The sequence below is a fragment of the Talpa occidentalis genome, unplaced genomic scaffold, assembly GCF_014898055.3.
Source record: "Talpa occidentalis isolate TD23 unplaced genomic scaffold, MPIMG_talOcc4v2.1 talOcc4.3, whole genome shotgun sequence".
NCBI classification, from domain to species: Eukaryota; Metazoa; Chordata; class Mammalia; order Eulipotyphla; family Talpidae; genus Talpa; species Talpa occidentalis.
The window spans coordinates 134335789-134355644 of record NW_023603184.1 but is presented as its reverse complement, the minus strand read 5'-3'; the positions used below and the strand labels follow the sequence as shown (position 1 = coordinate 134355644).

Below are 19856 nucleotides of genomic sequence, written 5' to 3'. Positions count from 1 at the left end.
GAGAGGAGAGAGGGAGGTCAAAACAGGGAGGGAAGAACACAAGGGAATATGGTGGTGGTTCACAGGTGATATGGTGGCTGAGAACTATGAAGACTATACCAATGTAAAAAAAAATTAAAAAAGAAAACAACTGAAGACTTTTGATTTCCTCATCATCAAGGTTTGGAACCCATAGTTACTCCTTAAATTTTTATTGTTTCAGTGAATGAGACACCTTATATTTGATTACCATAGTCTATGTTGATCTTTAAGTTTCTTTAAGACTCTCAAGACTGATTTCACAAAGGAAAATGGAGAATATTCATACTAACCATCTTACTTTTGTTTATTTTCAGAGTTAGGCAAAGGAATCCCAAATTTGCCATTTGGAAATTATACTGATATTCAGTAACATACATTTCTTTTTATTTTTTTAAAAGATTTATTTATTTATTTATATAAGCACTGGGTACAGTCAGAAGCGCCGGAGGGTGAGAGAATTCACCAGAGCCAGAGCAGGGAACAGAACAAGCAGACTGACTGACAAAATACACTGCTGCGGGTGTGGCAGGAGAGGTCTGTCGCGCCATGTGGGACCCTCGCTGGTGGCCGGCCATAGAACCAGCATTGCAGAGGCTATATGGGCAGCTTTGCAGCCCAGTGCTCAACCACTGTGCCACCAGGGGAGGCCCCATTTCTAACAAAACTGACTTCAAGTTACTCTGGTGCAAGAAACGCAAACTCAAATGTCTGCAAGGACAAGTCAGGCAATGTGATCATATGAAGTGGGTCGAGCATAAGACAATAGGGTGTCACATGTATGATGACCAGAACATGCATCCCCTATTTAAAGGCATTTATGTAGTAGCAGTTTCCCACAATTTTAAAATATGTAGTAACATGTATTAACCTTATTTTTCCTATTGACTTTTTATCAAAATGATAAAAAAAATAATAAAAATGGATGCAAATGGAATCAGATGGACTGCCAGGAATTAGGGGAAAAAAGGTTCTAACAAACTAATGAAGTGGGAATTACCTTAATTATGTGATTTTTCCACTATTTTTTTGAAAACTAGAGTTGAGAGATTTTCAAAGATTTGAAACCATAATTCTTAGCAAGTATGGTAACCAATGTTACTAGGTTAAATTAATTGGTTTAATTAATTGGTATTACAGATGAAAGTTTTGGATTGAATTTGCATTTGGCTCATTCAAGGAATTTCTCAAGTTTTAAACTTGAAATTTTGAGTGAGTGATTTTAGACTTGAAGGTCATTGAGATGTGTGGGGTCTTCATCATTAATTTTTCAAACTTCGTCATCTACATGCAGCAAGATAGAGTTCCTAGATATGAACCTGTTTGTTTTTCTCTGTTTTCTTGACCCGTTGTCTCTTCTTTTTTTGCTGCCTTTTAAAGTTGGCTTTGGATTTTTAACAAGAAATGCAAAGATCTTTTAAATTATTTCTCAGCATTTTATTTTGAAGCAATTTAAAACAAAGAAAAGTTGAGAAATACAAATGACTTTTTTCCTAGCAGCATTTGAGAGTGATGCCCCCATTCCTCCCTCCCTCCCCCATATTCTAGTGTGCATTTTACAAGCAAGGACATTCTCCTCCATAACCCAATACCACCATCAAATGCTCAGATCCCATGCAAGCTTCACCAGTGCCCCCAACCATGTCCTTAATAGAAGCACATTCTGCATCTTTTTTTATATCTTTCGTCTCCTTTGGTTTGTAAGTTTCTTTTTTTTTTTTTTAGAGATTTATTTATTTATGCATACAAGAGCTGGGGTACAGGTACAGGCCAGAGATGCGGTTTTGGGGGTGAGTGGATTCACCAGAGACAGAGTGGGGAACAGAACAGGCAGATTGACTGAAGTACACTGCTGAGGGGAGCAGCAGGTGAGTCAGGAGAGGTCTGCTGCACCATGTGGGTTGCTCCCTGGCTGGCTGGGGATCGAACTCATGCTGCAGAGGCTGCGGATTGCTTCACAGTGTGGTACTTAATCAGTTGCACCAGCAAGGAGGCTCCGGTTTGTAAGTTTCTTAGTCTTTTCTTGACCTTCATGACTCTGACACCTTTTGAACATTTGAAGACTGTTTTGAAACCAAGGTTTCGTTCCCTTACATTTATACTCAGGTTATTCATCTTTGACAGGAGTGTCACAGAAGGAAGGCCCAATTCTTCCCAATGCATCCTATTAGGTGGTGCATAAGGTGAATTTGTCCCATATTATGGGAAATATTTTGAAACTGTACATATTACCATTCTTCATTCATCTTTCAGTTTGTCTATTTTTATGTTTTATTTATAGTTAGACTCATAGATTTTGTTTATTCAGTTAAATATAATTATTATTATAATGCATTTTAATCTTTAAATTTGATTAGTGGGTTGGTTTACAAATTTGTTCATAGGCTGGCATCTGTGTCTGTTGACCTGTCCCCATCATTCTCTGACAGTGTTGTGACTATTATATCTGTCACCCTTCTATCTATTGATTTGCCTACCTACTTCTTTTGTTACAGGGCAGGGTAAGGGGCACCCCAGAACCCCAAACCTTCCTCCTCTAAATAGGTTCTGCCACCCGCCACATTGAGACAAGACATACTCTAGTGTGTAAGACCTTAATGGAAAGAAACTTTAATACAATTAGTGTGCAGCAAAGACAAGACAAGGAAAGTAGCTTCTAAATCATGCACCCAAAGTTACCTATCTCCTCCTCAGTCCAACAGGGTTGGCCAAAAGCAGGGCCACTAAGACCCAAAAATCTGTCACAAGTCTAAGTCACCTGGTGGGGACCCATATGAAAGGGGCAGAAGGGGCCCAGCTTGTCTGGAAGGAAAAGAGCAAAATCAAAATCAAGATAAAAGCTGCCATTGTTAACCTCCCCACGGGTTTCTCACCCACACCTGTTTCCACCGGTCCAGGACCAAAAGGCAAGTGCAGCTTTTTCGCATGTCTCTGCTCCATGTGCCTCCTCCAGGTCTCCTTCTTGTTCTCTGTCCTTCTTCCTTCTTTCCTGTCTCCTCTCTGCTTCTCTTTTTGCTTCTCAACTCCACCCTTTCTTGGGTGGGACAGGAAACCTGGAACCTCCCCTATTCCTGGGGACCACCCTGTCTATCTCTGTCCTCTACATATATTTTACATATATACTCTGTCTAGTATTGGAAACAGTGACACCTCAGTAGCTAGTGTTTCTTGTTAAAAATGGTTATGTTCATAGACATATTATATCTACTCTGCCTATGCACACATTTATATTTCATGTCTCTATATATTTTAGAAATCAAAAGTTTATATCTGTATCTTTAATTCTAACCCAGCACAACAGAGTTCATTCTAGTCTCCTCTGTTTCTATGTTCTTGATTTCCCTGATGGGTAGTAAGAAACAGGTTCCTCTAAGGGGGCTATTTTTATTGCTTTGATCAACCTCCTTGTACAAAGTCAATCACCTGCTCCTTGCCCTGCAGATACCCTCTTAACCCCATTTAGGCTCTGTTGCCCCTGTCTTGCTACTGCCCTATGGGTGTCCTCTTTATCATGCTAGGGAACCACCTCCCTCACTGTGTCACTGTGGTGCCCCTAGTCCCAATGGACTCACCACTGAAGGACTTTTGGGAGCAAATTTTAGGAAAGGAAAAGGAAGAGTAAGGGAATAAGACATCTCAGTAGAAATAAACCCTGGAGAAATAAATGGCAACAAATGCTAGGGCCCACGAAGGAATTGTAAACTACTCAGTATGCATAGGTTCTTAGATATATAAAGGGAGGATGGGATGAAAATGAGATATAGAGGCAAGTGTGAGATGATTACTATATTAGCAAAAACATGAAATTTTTAAAAAAACTGCTTTTCCCACAGTCTTCATGTAGCTCCAATGTCTCTATGTGTAAAATCAATATATTAGTCCTTTTTCCATATAAACAAAAAAGTCATAGCTTTAGTTTAGTGTTTGGTTTAGTATTTGGATTCTTGACACTGCTTTTGCTTCTAGGTTGTTTATGATAATATTTAGAATGGTGTTGAGAGCAATCCTGCTGCTATGAAAATTTAAATTTTGTTTGTTTCTTGCTTTTGTGATTAACTTGTCAACCTTAACATACCTGAGATCACAGAGTGGAGGACTTTGTATTTATTATCCTTCTAAACTGCAGTATGCAGAAATAGTCTCCAAACCTCTCTGACCTAAAAGCCCAGGAGAAATCTTGTGATAATAGATTGCTTATGGGCTTGCTGTGATTTTTGCCTTTAACAGAGTCTAAATTGCCTTAACCTACTCAGATATAGACTACATTTTTGTCTGGATTTAAATCATGACTAACATTAATTTCAAAATCTACCAAAACATCCTCATGAAACCATCAAATTAGATCAACCAAGAGATGACTTAATGATAGCCCATGACATATGTTCTTTATTTGAAGGTGAATATGTATTTGTATTGGTACAATAGATCTTCGTTGCTCGATGAATTCTCCTGAGGTCACTATAGAAAATGAATAAATATTCCTAAAGGTAGCTACAGGCACTAAACCTCAGATGATTATTTTTTTAAGAGTAACTATGGCCTCAAATGTAAAACCAATAAATCCACAAATATTAAAATGTTTTAAGCCTTAAGTCTTTAGAGTCTACATTTCAAGTGAGTCACAGAGAATAAAAATGGCACTGTGTCTCTGGGATCTCTGACGAACAAACTAATTTCAAATATATCAGAGACTAGCTTAGAATAATACTTCTCATAATTCCATAGCACTTGTATTTTTCTAATATGCTCTGTGGAATGATTTCTTATTTTTTCCTCGAGGCAATAAGATAATATTTTTAAAAGTCCTACCCTAAGTAGCTTAATATTCAGATCCTTGTCCCTTGCTCTGCTTTCCAGCTGAGTATGTGACTTTGGACAAGTCATACTAACTTGCAGCCCAGAAAAATTTAAAAAGGAGACAAAGAAAGTATCACATCAAAGCTTCTTAGTATCCTTGGTGCTATAGACTTCATTGGTATCATGGTAAAGTCTATGTCCTTTCTAAGAATAATGTTTTTTAATCAATAATATTTCAATTAAGTAGTAATTGAAATTCAATTAAGTAGCAGAAAGAAAATGTATGATATGGTAATAATGTGTTTCTTTATTGTAGCATGAAATAAATATGGTAAATCTATAACTAATCTTAATGTCATGAAGAGTGTAAACAGTACTTTGACATATCTGCCATAGTAATGTGATTTGAGAATATCTGTGGTTTCCATTGGTGACAAAATCACAGATACTTCTATTAACACTACAATTCCTTTTCTACATTCCTCATTAATGAAAATTTCAAGTTTCAATCTGTGGACCAACATCACCCACCTGGGAGATTGTTAGAAATGCAGAATCTCAGGCCCCACCTCAGATCCCCTGGATCTGAATCTTCAAGTTTGCAAAATCCCCAGGGGACTTGCACACACATTCCTGTCTAGCGCTCCTGTAGACCAGGCTGTTTGGGCTGTCTGAATGTCGTTTAACTGTAACCAAGCTGTGTACTTTAGGATGCCTTAGGTGTACAGTCAGCTGCTACTTTTTACAACTTTTCCTTGAACCCGAAGTCTAAGAAGTTGGGGGCAATACAGTCAGCTTGGAGAGTGGTGTGCTCTTAGACGTAAAATGGAGATTTTCATGGAAAATTTAGGTAAGGGTTACTTAAGGATCAATAACTGACTGGGTCTAGATTGTTTCAGAGAATCAAAGGGCTCTAGGGAGTCATCTGAGATTTGGCAGAAGCAAATTGTCTCTGAAAAGTGGGAGAGGAATGCTAAGAAGTCTGACTGCATAGCCAGATACAGACACAGCTCCAAGTTTCAATATGTTAAGTAGGCAGGGTTTGTTCTGTGTGGTTTGGCTTGAGCACTGTTTGCATATCACAGTTAATGTTCTTGGAATAAGTGTGTTTCTCTGCCCTGGAACCAATTTTATAGGTATGTAAAATATTAAACAGTATCTTATGAACTGAATCATGTCTATGTGGGAAAAAGCCACTCTTGAAGTTCTTATAGAGGAATTCTCTAATAGAAATGTCAATTCAGCATACATTTTTTGAGTATCTATTTTGTACCTGTGGAAATTCAGGGATGAAAAAATGCTGTTCCTGCCATTAAAGAATTGTCTGTTTATTTCCTAAACCAGACACCCCCCCCAAAATTGACAAAGAGTATGTTAACTTTCATGATAGAAGTAGAGAAAAGATACTATTTATAATAGGATGGGAGAGGGCTCCATAGAACTTTATTATTCTTTATTCATTTGCTCATTCATTCATCCATTGATTGTTTCAACAGTTTTGAGTGAGCCATTATCATGTGACACAATAGTCTTTATGGCTGAGTATAGAAGGTTCACATTGGAATTGGTAAGTGGTCTAGGTAGAAATGATGATGATTTTCTATGCTATGTTTAGAATGTTGAACCTTACCCCACAAGCAACTGGGAAACTCTAAAAGATTTTTATGTAAGGAAGTTACTGATCAGACTTAAGTTTTAAGATTGTCACAGTCATTGGGACAGTCATCAGAGATATGGAAAGGGGGCTTCAGAAGATCATTTCAAGTTGTAAGCCTGAAAAAAATCATTCTTATGTTCATTTTGAGGTATTTTGTACTTTTAAGTATCTCATTCTTATTAAAAATATTTACAGGTAAGTATCTGACTTATGTTGGCATTTTATGATGTGATGTACTTCTTGTCAGTTTAGTTTGGCTCAGAATGTTAATTAACATTTCTTTCCTCTCATTATTTTACAGCTTTGGACACTTGTCCTAATCTTATGGCCAGTCATTATTTTCATAATTTTGGCTATTACCCGGACCAAATTTCCTCCAAGAGCAAAACCAACTTGTAAGTAAATGAGATCTGCTGATTTCCTTAACCTCTGAATTCTAGTTAAAAATATTTTGGTACCTCTTTAATGTTTCCTTCTAAAATCTTATTTCTTGAATGGTGCTTCTACTTGTCAGTAGTTATAGAACTCCTTAGTATGCTTTCTTCCCGGTTTTGAGCTAGTTAGAAAGTTAGCCTGTAATATTTACCTAGAAAATATAAAACATGTAGGCATCAGAATTCATTTTAATCTTGATCTGTACAATTTTGTCTCATTTATTATTTATCCCAAAATATCACCATGGTGTGTGCAATACAAACTAGCAGAAACCTCAGACTGGATCATTATTTACTTTTGTACTGTAGCAGGAGCCATAGGCTGATACTCCATCAACTGAATGGATGAAATCCAGAGCACTATAAAAATCCCTATTCTCTTCAGGGCTGATGTTTGAGGGATACAAAAGTGTCAATGCATTTTTTAAGGAAGATTTCTTATTTTCCAATTAGTCCTGTCTCAGTAATACTCAATTTTGTTGTCAAGTTATGAAGTGGGAACAACACTCAACATCAAGTCATTATTTTCTTTTAATGGGAAAGCAGAAAAGACTCAGAAAAGTCATCAGAACTGAGATGGGTGAGATTCCCCAACCAGTGATTGTACCAGTGCTGTTTTTGCTTTTATGTTTAAATTTTGTAGCTATTTTGCTTAGCAGAGGAGTGAAAATAGAGTGAGAGGTTTCATGTTGCACCAAGCAGCCACCTCCTGAAAAGCTTCTTGTAAACCAAATTTCTGTAAACCAGATTATATTTCAGATAAATTATGGCAATTTGCTATATAAAAGAATGCTATGTTGAATTATTTGTGAGGGGAATAACAGACAAGTGATTTTTAAAAATACACAGTGTTTCTCAATTACCTAATCCTAGGAAGTAAGATGAGAGTCCTGGCACACACAATCAGATCATTCAAAGGAGAATATTCATTCAGTTAGTGCATGGTATTGAAACCCATGGTGCTAGAGTAAATAATTCCTTACATTTGAACAGTAACTTATCGTTTCTAAAGGACTATTGTGTAAGAATTGTTAATGAGATTTTATTAGATTGGTTATATAAATAGCATATTTTGTTCTCTTCATATTGTATATGCATTGGTTCTTTACAGTAGATTAATTCCTATGCAACTGTAGGAATTTGTGTATTTTTGCATATCTGAAGTGGCATGGACTTCAGAAATAATGCATTCAGCACATAAGGGTAAATATTCTTTGAACTGTTCTGCTTAAGATGCAAATTATCAATTTGCCAATGATAGTGATTGAGTTTATTAGCTCCTTCCAACAATTTAATTCCACCATTTTTTGTATATATGGATTTTTCAGTAATTTAAAGTTCCTCTTATAAAACTTCCAAGAGAGAAAGGCAAGGTGTGTGAGTGAGTGACGCCTAATGGGTCTTAGAGATTCATGGAGAAAATCACAGAAAGCTCGTCTACTTTACTAATTTACAAAGAAAAAAGGAAAAAAATTAACAAGTGTTTCATAGATCTGATCTAAAAGGCTAAGTAAAAACACAATATCCAAGTTGATAAATAACTATATTTTACTATGGACTTACTAACATTAATAGTAATTAACTATGAGGTGATTATATTTACAGGTATAAGAGAATAAAATTACAGGATAATTCAAACACTGAAAGTATTCGTTGCTAGTCTCTTAGCCCTTTTAAGACTCAGTCTAAGTGCTTATTCGTTTGTTACTAGACTGAACGGGACTCTTTTGCTTTACACATGAGGACACTGGTACACATAGAGATTGTAATTTGCCAAAATTCAATCATGTGGGATAGAAGAGAAAGGTATTAGAGACTACCTTTACTTACTCACTGTCACTAAGATTTTCATTGCATCTTACCCTCTTAAAAAAGAATCATTCAACTCATCCTATGATCAAAAGAGTACAAAATCTAATTTTTACCACTAGAGATGTTATTCTGTAATGTAAAAAAATCTAAAACTATAATAGATATAATTCCTTTGTTCTCTCTCTTGTGTTAGGGAATAATTTCAAAATGACAACTTGAATTTAGGTATTTTCATTCTGTTTTTCTTTTATTATTGTTTTTCTTTGTTACTCACATCTATTATATTGGGAGATTAAAATGAGCTAATAATAATAATATTATTTCTTGGTCTCATGCAATGTGCCAGGCATTTAGAGAGATAATGGTAGTGTTATCCATTTCACAACAGAGAAAATCAACGCACAAAGAGATTAAGTAACATTGACCAAGGCAGCACAATCAGTAAGAGGTGGTATCCAGGTTGGAACCCAGACCATCCAGCTCAGAATCTGATTTTAAGCTCATGAATTCACATATCTAACATCTAGTAGTTAGTCCTGATTTCTAATCTTTCATTATTTAGGTTTCACAAAAGTAGTCTAAAGATTAGAAATTAGGACTGTATATATAGAGTATATAACTTTCCCATGAAATCTAGAAATATGAGGAAGAGGTGAATTCTGGTGTGCAGAGTTATTCTAACTATTAGTCTTGAGCGAAGGATGCCGTTTCTGTCCAACTAACTCTGCGTGAGTCATAGTAGTTGTATCACAAGCACCAGGTCCTGCTTCACAGAGTGACAACCCCGTCTGGGTTCCGTGACTTCTTCAGTGCAAGTTGGGCAATAGAGAAATGAAGATGAAACTACAGGCTACACCCCAGCTGAAACTCAGCTCTGGTGAGAATGGGAGTCGTAATCCTGTGGGCACGTTCTGCTCCCAGAATAGCTGGGCAGGTTTGCATGACTGATAAATCTTTCAAGACAAATATAATTAGCGACTCCAAGGACTCCTGCCAGTGTCTTTTTAACTGCTGTGTCTCTGGAGAAGTCTAGAATTTGGGGAAGGAGAAAACCTTCACCCCACCATGGTGAGCGCCCAGCCTAGTGATATGCTTCCTCTTGGCATCATCTGCCTTCATTTACTCCCTTTTGTGTTGCCACAAGCAGCTTAGGTAACTAGCCTCCACAAATAATAAGTCTCAGGTAAAGAAAGCTTCCGAAGCTTGGCAGGCAGGCTCAGCTTCTCATTCACATAGGAAAGAAATGGGCTGAGGTTCTACATTTGAAATAGTTCCAACCTCTTGTAATCTCTACATGCAGAGACTTGTCAGGAGGCAAACTTTAAAGCTAAAATACCAGGCTTCGGAGCAAAGGAAAACAAAACAAAACAAAACTCCCCTAAATACATTAGACTAAGCCAAGCTAGAATGCTCAGTGCGTTCTTTTTGCCTCCTCTTTAGACGTAAAAAGTGCATGAAAGTGCAGGCAAGCAATTTCTAATTACTGTGGATGGGAACACTCTTCAAGCATAGTGAAACTGCCATAAAGAGATAAGTAGGCTCCAAAAATGCTGTCTTGCCAAACAAGGAGTCACATTTTTATGACGTTAATGAAAAACAATGTTTTTCAAGTGGTAGAAAGTATCACTAAAAGCACAATGGAAGTTATACAGTAGACTACATACTGAATTAAACCCTAGCTAACTAGAGGCTGTCACTGTCTGACACCACTGCCCCTTTAGCAGGTAGGAAGTTCCGCCCATCCCGTATCTGAAAGCAGGAGCTGGTGGAAAGACAGGAACGACCGGCTAATGGAATTACATCCAGATTTGTGTTATCACAGGGTTATTCCAGGCTAGTCCACCTGGAATACCACACATCCGGAAGTGATGCAGTCCACATTCCTGGCATGTCTTTTGACATCCAGAAGCATACCTTTTGTCTTTGGGGATGCAATAAAAATAAGAAGAGAGATGAACATTTATTGAAAACTTACCATGTGTCAGACACTAAGCTAAGTACTTTTCATTTATTTTCTTAGTAAATACATCATTGCTTTGACCTATGTGATAGAATTAATCCAGCTGTAAAAGTGTTAAAAATAGGCCAAATTTTAAGTAATTCACCAACATCCACTTGGTCCCTGTGTGCCTAAGCCTGGATTTTAACCATAGCCTTTACCTGCAGATACAGTGATTTTATCTGGATCCTAAGTGCCAACAATGGCACAGATGTAACTCACTTGAGTCTGCATTTCCCTTTTCTTCCTCATACCATGTATGAGCGCTGTCATAGATCAAATGCACTTGTAGAAGTGAACCAATTATTTTTTGTACTCATCAGCACCTGTAGGAAAAAATGTGAGGACTGAAATTGAGTAATTGGCGGTTTGTGGGATCCCTGCATGTCCTTTGACCTATGGTACCTTATTTGTTAAGAGAAACCTACTGTGTAGTTTTCTGTTGAAAGAGCCTATGAGGCATCTCATGGTAAAGATTGTAAAAGTCAACAAGGTGAGGTTCTTCCTGACCCTATTCTTGTAGTGTGTTTTCATGGAAGTGAAGGCAGCTACATGAGAACGGAATTCCCTCCTCTTCCAGCCCACCCATGATTTAATAGTAATCATTGAGGCATCATAAATAATTCCCTTTTCTAGCTTGATTGACTCAAGATTGACATGTAGGTATTGTTCTGTGAAGCTCAGAATTCATCATCGTTCATCTTCTGCTAGGATTGCCCCATCCATCCAGAGTCTCCATTCTCATGAGTAGGCAGACTCTCAGGTTAGAAACATCTGAGTCATCTGGAACTCTCCTGTTTCCTTCACCTCCCAGCCTTCAAGTCAGAATCCATCTTGTGAAATGTGTCCTGGAGTTACGCCTTTCATCCCATCCTTTCTACCACCCCTTCATTTCAGATCTCCTTATTTCATCCCAGGAGGTCTTCAGTAGTGTTTCTTTTCTATTTCTGAAAACCCTACCTCTGACCCTTTTCAAATTTTCTTCTCAGGTAATCTTTGGGCTTATCAAGTTTCAACTCCTCTTTGCCTAACATTCAAGACCATTATAATCAGGATTCACCCAACTTTCTGTTCTACAGTTTGATGCTTGTGCCTGAAGAGGCTGGGTCCAGATATCTTTTTTTAAGATTTATTTATTTATTTATTTATTTATTTATTTATTTATTTATACAAGAACGGGGGTACAGGCCAGATTCGCGGGAGGGTGAGAGGATTCACCAGACAGAGACAAGGCAGGGAGCAGAACAGCCAGATCTACTGAAATACACTGCTGAGGGGAGCAGCGGGAATGACAGGAGAGGTCTGCTGTGTCATGTGGGACCCTCGCCACCTGGCTGGGATTGAACCCGCACTGCAGAGGTTGCGGACAACTTCACAGTGCAGTGCTCAGCCCTGGATCCAGGTATCTTGTGAACATTTCATGTTCATTCCAATTGGATCCTTGTGTTCAAGCCTCCTTCCGTGTCTGTGAGAAGACAAGCTCATATCTAAGGCTCATCCTTTAGGTTTTCCCTAATTTCTCAAACTCCAGTTAGTCCTGATGTATGTGTCTTTTGGGGATGTAGTGGTTGGTAGTGGTCTTTGAGTGTTTAATGCTTTTATCTTGACCCACTCCTCAGACAGAAAGTACGTTAGTAGCAGAAATCAAATCATAACATCACATTCTTATCAGATACATGTTAGACTCATATCACATACTCCTATTTAAATAGTAGTACAATATGTTGGTTAGGATTTGATACAGTTTGTATTGTTGATATGGGTGATCAGATTACAGAATTATCCAAAAATTGATAGTAAAAAAATTCACTATGAGTCTGAGATGGGTAAAGGACAAGAAGCTAGTTTGGTTTTAGTTTGATTTTTATATCTCACATCCATATAAATCAGACTATGCTATCCAAATGTCTATAATGCTAATGTTGGGAAAAGAAAATAAATATAAAGCCCTCTGCTACCCACCCCCCCCACCCCCCAGCAAGATCCACCTGGGAATTTCCGTCATGCATAACTAAAAGCTCTTGTGAAAATGTACAGAAGTGTTCTGTGTGGGAGAGATGTACAGTCTGCTTCTTGCATAAGTCCAGAAAATGATGGAATAACTTTTGAAGTCAATCCAAAAACCCATCATTTATTTCTTCCATCCTCAAATCAGTAGTTAAGTCTTTGGGAAACAATTCTGACCCTTCAGATGGCAACATGGAACTAAATCCTGTGAAATTTATCAAATCTGAGATTGGGATTAGATTGGGATTTAACTTCCTCTTGCCTTCTACATAGAGCTCTTGGGAGCAAACAGGAGGAAGGGGACCAAGAACATGGCCCTTTTACACTCATACCCATCTCCTGATTTGAGATTATGCCATTCTTTCTCACAGTGTAGATGGGCACACCCTAATGCCAGATAACATGGCAAAAGGATTTCTCAACTAATGTCCTTTTAGGTTTAGTATCCAGAGTTGCATCTGAGAACCAGAAGAACCTTGAGGTTCAACAAATCTTAATTTAATGAGCATAAAAGTAAAGAATAAACAATAGCTCTTGCTTGAACGGTGTTGGATTATGATTATTTTAGGTCCTTTCTGCATCATCCCTGTTTTTGATGATCTACTCTACAAGCTTCCCAGATGTGACTGGCTCAGTGAAAGAGATTATGGGAGTCACATGTGTTCTTTCTTCCTTCCTTTCTAAAGAACAGCGACTCGTTACTCTCCAATGGGAGACACTAATATCCAAGATAAGATGAATAATTGATCACAACATTCTCACAAGTTATAGGAATGTACTTGCTGAGATTGAAATATCAGTTGATGCTTCCATTATGCTATTGAAATTAAGAACTAGATTTAACAAAGTAATTTCATCCACCTCCCCTTCATTTATCAGAGAGCACAGAGCCCTGACACAGGTGCACATATGAGGGTCTGAATCCATGGTTGGCTGACCGTGTGTTTTCCCAGGTGACTACTTTATTAAATTTTCTTCTAAGCATCACCCAGGAAATTTGGCCTTCCCAACCTTAGTCATTTTATACTACACTCACTATTCAAGTTTTCTCATTCTCTTTGATTAGGTCACCCTGTGTCCTTTGCTTTGATAAATGAATCGTGTATTTTTAGAATACAGTAGCCCTCACAAAAGAAATTCCATAACGTACTCTGGTCAGTTAGAATTTCATTGTGAAGTCGAATTAGAATGATATATAATAGTTTCACATCTTATACAGCAGAATCTTTGTTTTGGTTATATATTTATACATTTATATTTATATATAAAAGTATTATCCTGAGAGATAATGTAGGGACTCAGAGGATATACTGAAGACTCAGATTATTTGGGTTCAAACCCAAGCTTTGGATAAGTTTCTTGGATGCTCCAAGCCTTGCTTCCTATAGCTGTCTATTGAGGCTAATGATAGCACATACCTCATAGAAGTCTGTGGGATTTAATTATTTAATGCTTTTTAAACGCAGGCCAAAAGTTCCAGGCACATAGTATGAGTTACATTAGTTTTGGATATTATTTTTACAGTATTTATAATATAATATTAAAAATATATAAAGTTCCTAGAGTTCCCTAAATATCCAAATTATTTTTAAAATTCTATGATGAACAAAATGTAAAAGTTTCAAGTAAAGTCAGGATCAGAATTACTGATTATTAGTATTATTACTTTTTTTGCCTCGAGCTCCAGTGTGGCTCACCTGGCATTGTCTGGAGTATCAGGGAAGACTTTAAACTCCCATGTACCGTGTGTTCACAAGAGTCTTAAAGATTGAGTAGGAGTTTGTCAGCTAGACAAGTGTCTTTGCAATCCTAACAGACAATAACCAATGTGCGTGGAGACATAGGACATGAAAGAATTAGGTGTTCCAGGGACTTGGAGTCTGCTTTGTCTGAAAAAGGAGGATGTTTGTTGTGAGTGATGGGAGATGAGCTCTTTGGCCCATACCAAAAATATTGGACTTTATTTTGAGGAGTCTGAGAAGCTATTGGAGCTTTTGTAAATTAATTTCTTTTAATATTTATCTTTTTGTAATCAGATAATGCATGCTCATTATTTAAAAATTAAATAATATAAGCCAAGTATGCATTTTAGAAAAAATGGAAATCCTATATAATCTTGCTTTCTAGAGATAAGCATTGTAAACATATCTGTGTGCATCTTTTGGGACTTTTTTCTATGTACATACCATATACATGCACACATACAACACAAACTTCACGTGTGTACAGACAACCAAAATGCAACCATTATGATCAGATAATATTTTAGAAATATCCCTGATGCATGGGAGCATGAAGTATGGAAGACGACTTAGTCGGAGCTGGTGATGGGATAGGGCATGAGGTTCTGGTGTTGAGAGTCCCTTTAGTTTTCCTCTTCATAATCTCTTGATGGCCCTAGAAATGCTATGGGACTAAGATGTCAGTAGATTTTTCTGTCACAGCTGGCTATTTTCCTAGAATTTTTCATTCCCTCGCCTTTCTTTCCAGATTTTTAAATCCCGATTTCTTTAAAGAATAGAGAATTGTTCTTTAGAATCACACATTACCAGTACTTTTCTTCTTGTCTTTTCTCTGTCTTTATGATTTACAAACAGATAGCTTAATCAAAATCATCTAGGCGTGCCTGTTGAAAAATGCAGATTCCAGGGTTTTATCCTAGGCTTTTTGAACTAGTGTCTAGTGTCAGAGGTGCTGGTGATGGAGGAGCGGTTGGTGAAAGAAATGGAGGAGATGAAACAGAGATGCGGTGCCGCTGTTGGTGAGTGAGATGGTGCTGAAGACCAAATAACTAAAAAACTCCACAGGTCATCTCATGCAACTAAAAGTTTGAGAGCTACCTCTTCATTTCAACGATCTTTTTTTCCTTTACAAGAGTTACTTTTAAAAAAAAAAAATGTATTAGCTCACTACTTAAAAATAAAAGGATTACTTTATTTATTTATGCACAGAAGAAGTGGGGTGTAAGCCAGAGGTGTGGAGGGGTGAGAGGAGTCACAGAGACAGAGGGGGGAGCAGAACAGACTGATCTACCAAAATACACTACTGAGGGGAGCAGCAATGGGTGAGACAGGAGAGGTCTGCTGAGCCATGTGGATTAGCTCCCTGGCCAGGGAACCATATCATGCTGCAGTGGCTGGTGATAACTTGATAGTGCTGAGATTTTAACCCCTGAGCCACCAGGTAGGCCCTAGCTCACTATGATTAAAGCAAACCAGGGAATGGATTTAATTCTTTGAATAATTGCAGCGAAGTGCTTGCTTTCTCCTGAATTATTTTGCAGCAGCATTGAAATGGTTGCCAGCGCCATTCACTTCTCTGCTTCATTTTCACACTGAATCTTTCATTATAATCTTCAGGATATAGGAAGTCTCATACCATTTTTCAGGGAAGCTGAGAAAAATGCTTCCTCCCAGAGTACTGTCATATTAGTGACCAAAGAAGAGTTCTAATTTCCTAAACTTTCATGCACAGGTGTTTCTCCAAGATGATTTCATGGTTAAGTTACTTGCCCAGGGGAATCCAGTTCCACTTAAACAAGCACTTCACACTCTAACATTGTACTTCTAGTTTCATAAATGTCAGGAGAATGAGAAAATGTCAAAAATTGTTTCATTATTTTGAAATTGCTGCCCTATGTGGAAATAGTACAAAGATGCTTCTGGAGATTCTTACTCTACAAGGATGTCCATAGGGCTGTAAAGAATATAATTGCTTTCTGCCCTCAAATTGCTTACAATCTAGTTGCATGCTCAAGATACACACACATAGAGTTGCATGCCAGAGTAAATTTTTTTTTTAACGTTAAGTATTAAATACAGTAGAATCGTTAACTATAGCTTTTGGCCTAGTAATTTGCACATAATACTCAAATATTTATTGATGAATAGTGACATGTAGCAACAGTGAAACTACTTAGAAAGGTAAGTATTAAATAAGCAGCATTGGCAGGGAAGACTATTGAAAGTCTAAAAAGGAAGTGATTGCTATGAATTAGCGTAATGAAGAATTAACCCAGGATTTAAAGTAAGCTTGGAAAGAAAAATACCAAATCTGTTGACTATATAACAGAAAGAAATGTGTCCTTCAAGAGAGAGAAAGTCATGATCAAAATCTCAGAAGCAAGAATTCTCAGGGGCAACTAACTGGTAGAGGATAGATACACTGATCTGGGCAAAACAGAGTTTGTGCTGAGAGTAGATGAGATCAGGTGGGATGGAATTTGATCATGTTGGGTTTTCTTTTTCTTTTTTTATTCTTCTTGTTATGTTCACTTATTATCCTCTCATTTTTAAATTGCAGTAACATTGCATTATAACATATGTGATTCCACTGAGCTCCATTTAGAATCAATACGTGCACATACTATGTTAAGTTCTCCCACGAAAAGTCCAGTTCTATCCTTTACCATCACGAAGGGTTTTCAATCCTAGAGCCAGGAATTTGGATGTTCTCCTGTAGTAATGGAATCAATGGAAGTTTTTAAGGAGTTATTAAAGATTTCTTTTTCAGATGGGGTGAGTAACTGAAGGAAATTTGAAAGATTTTCTACCATGATTGTTTATCTTCATCCAAGTGTCTCCGTCACAGGCTACAGTAGCTACCTATAGCTCTATAACAAATTGCCTCACAAAATTAGTGGCAGCAACAATAAACAGTCATTATCTTCCAGCTCCTATGAGTCAAAAATTTGGGAGTGACTTAACTGCAGTTTTAGCTTGGAGTCTCTCACTTGATTGCAGTGAAGATTTTAGCCAAGGCTACTGGCATATACTACCTTAACTAGGGCTGGGAGATCTGTTTTCTAGGTGGATTGCTCACCAGCTCGATTGCTCACTAACAAGCTGCTACCAATTGTTGGGGAGTAGCCTCAGCTTCACTTTACAGGCTGTTTCAGTGGTTGGCTTCCCCAGAGGAAGCAATCCAAAAGACATTCAGGCAAGAGAAGCTACCCATTTTATGACCTCACCTTGGAAGCCTCCGAGAATCACTTCCATCACATTCCATTCATTAGAAACAAAACTCTCCACCTGGCCCTTATTCAAAGGCAAGGGAATAGAGCTCCCTTTGAAAGGAAGTGTCAGACTCTGGGGACACATTTTCAAACCACCACACAGATGAACAAGTCAGTGGAGAGAAATGGTGTGCACTACACATGCTTGAATTAAGCAGCCTTATCCTGGATTAGCCCATGCTGCTGCCTTAGCAGAACATAGCGAGGTCTCATTAAATATTTTTGAGCTATTACTCACTTATAGATGAAGACATTTATTTTCGGAGGTTTAAGTGACAGATCTCACTAAGTGTCGAAACCAAGATTTAATTTGGTTTTATCACCCAAATCCTTTTTCTGCTCGCCATGCTCTCTGTCAAACAGAATCATTCGTCTCTATTAGAAATACCTTGCTTTTGGCAAAGCTAACAGAACGATGCTCTGGAATATTGCCTGGCACTTAGTCGTCACCCAACAAATATTTGTTGAACAAATGAGTTAATTTGGTGCCACAATACACAAAGGTTAGAGATATGAAAAAACTTGCTCAAATTTATTTACTAGTCAGTGGAAAACTGGGAATATAGGCCATAATGCTTGCCTTTTATGCAGGTTGTTATTTTGTTATACTCATTAAAATGACAGTGGGTTTAAGTGCTTAGAAGTTCAGTACTTAAAAAATACAGAAGATGTGGTCCTCCCGTGATTGGAGAGACTTATAATCTTGCCATCACTTAACCAAGATGCTATGGCGAATCAGCTTTATATTGATGTGTCCTTATTTGGAAGGTGGTCTTTTTAAGGAAGGAAGTGGAGGAGGGGGGAAGTGTATGTATGGTTCAGCTGAAATTCCTCTTACATGAATAGCATTATACTTTGATATTTAACTGACAGACAAAAGGAAATTAATGAATTTGCGGTGAGTATGGTATAGCGAAGCTCCCAGACACCTCTCCATGCAACTCTAACGTGATTTACTCTGGCTAAATTTTGTTCCAAAATGAACCTAATCTGCCTTGAAAAAAGAACATAAATAATTATGGTAGAAACCCTTTCAAAAAAATTGAACCTAATCTGCCACTTACCTGCACTGAATCCTATTAGTTTTAATTAACTGTTTGTAAGATTACTTGCTAAATGGAGCTCTGAAAACCGGGGCGGGGGGGGGGGCAGGGGGGAAATGCAGAATCTTGTTATGTGGATTATACTCCTTTCAGAGGCATGCCAAGATCTGAAATTTAAGGTCTTTGTTTTGTTGATTTATCTTTAGTTTTATGTGGAAATTGGGCAGTAAATGTGTAATTCAGAGTGTTACATGATTACATACAACCCAGGACCAGTGAAGTTCATAAGTGGATTCAGTTTTGGGGTTTTCATAAATCCTGTGTTAGCATGTAGCCAGACCTCCAGAATAGTAAGCAATCAGTTTTTCTTCAATATCCATGCAAACTCTATCAAATTTTAGCTTAAATAAAACAAAGGAAGACAAGCAGGACAAGGTTAATCTCAAATCTTAGGAAGCGCACTTGATGATTCTGATCCCTACTTGTGTGACATGGATTTCTAGACACCTGTGCACTTCTCTAAGCACTCAGCTATTCACTCATTTGTTATTGCACTATGTGGAATCTGAAGGAAAAGATGACAGGATTTCTAGATAAAAACATCAATAATCAAGTTGCACTGGTAAGCTATTTCCTACCAAGCCCCTAAAACCCATAATCTATTGCATAATCGACTTTGATAGCAGGAACAAAGAACTACAAATGTGCCAAGATTTTTTTGTAATGCAATCTATATAGACTAGCGAAATTAGCAAAGCTTAAAATTATAAGGAGGATTTAATTGCATCCTGAAGAAGATTAATAGGATAGTTGGATATGAGTGGAGGAAGAAGGGAGATATTCCAGGGAAGGAAGAAGATGAACCAGGGTCATAACCATGGGATGTAAATATCTTATTTTGCCTCAGAGAAACTTCCCAGCACCTCTTTTAGGTTAGTGTTCATTACCATCCCAGCTCTCCTTTATAATTGTAATTTACTATGCATATATTTATTTGATATTTGTGTCCCTGATCTCTCCTTCATGAGGCTTGTATCTTTCCTAAAAGATATCAGCATTGCCTAACATATAACAG

General features: G+C 37.6%; 1 protein-coding gene across 4 annotated transcripts in view; it reads left to right on the top strand.

Moving 5' to 3' along the window:
• Positions 1–19856, top strand: part of ABCA12 (ATP binding cassette subfamily A member 12) — a 286187-nt gene that overhangs the window by 125208 nt on the left and 141123 nt on the right. For all 4 annotated transcript variants that reach the window (XM_054700067.1, XM_054700066.1, XM_054700068.1 and 1 more), the window contains one exon: positions 6774–6867. In XM_054700067.1, the coding sequence (XP_054556042.1) occupies positions 6774–6867 (94 nt within the window). The remainder of the gene's footprint in view (positions 1–6773; positions 6868–19856) is intronic.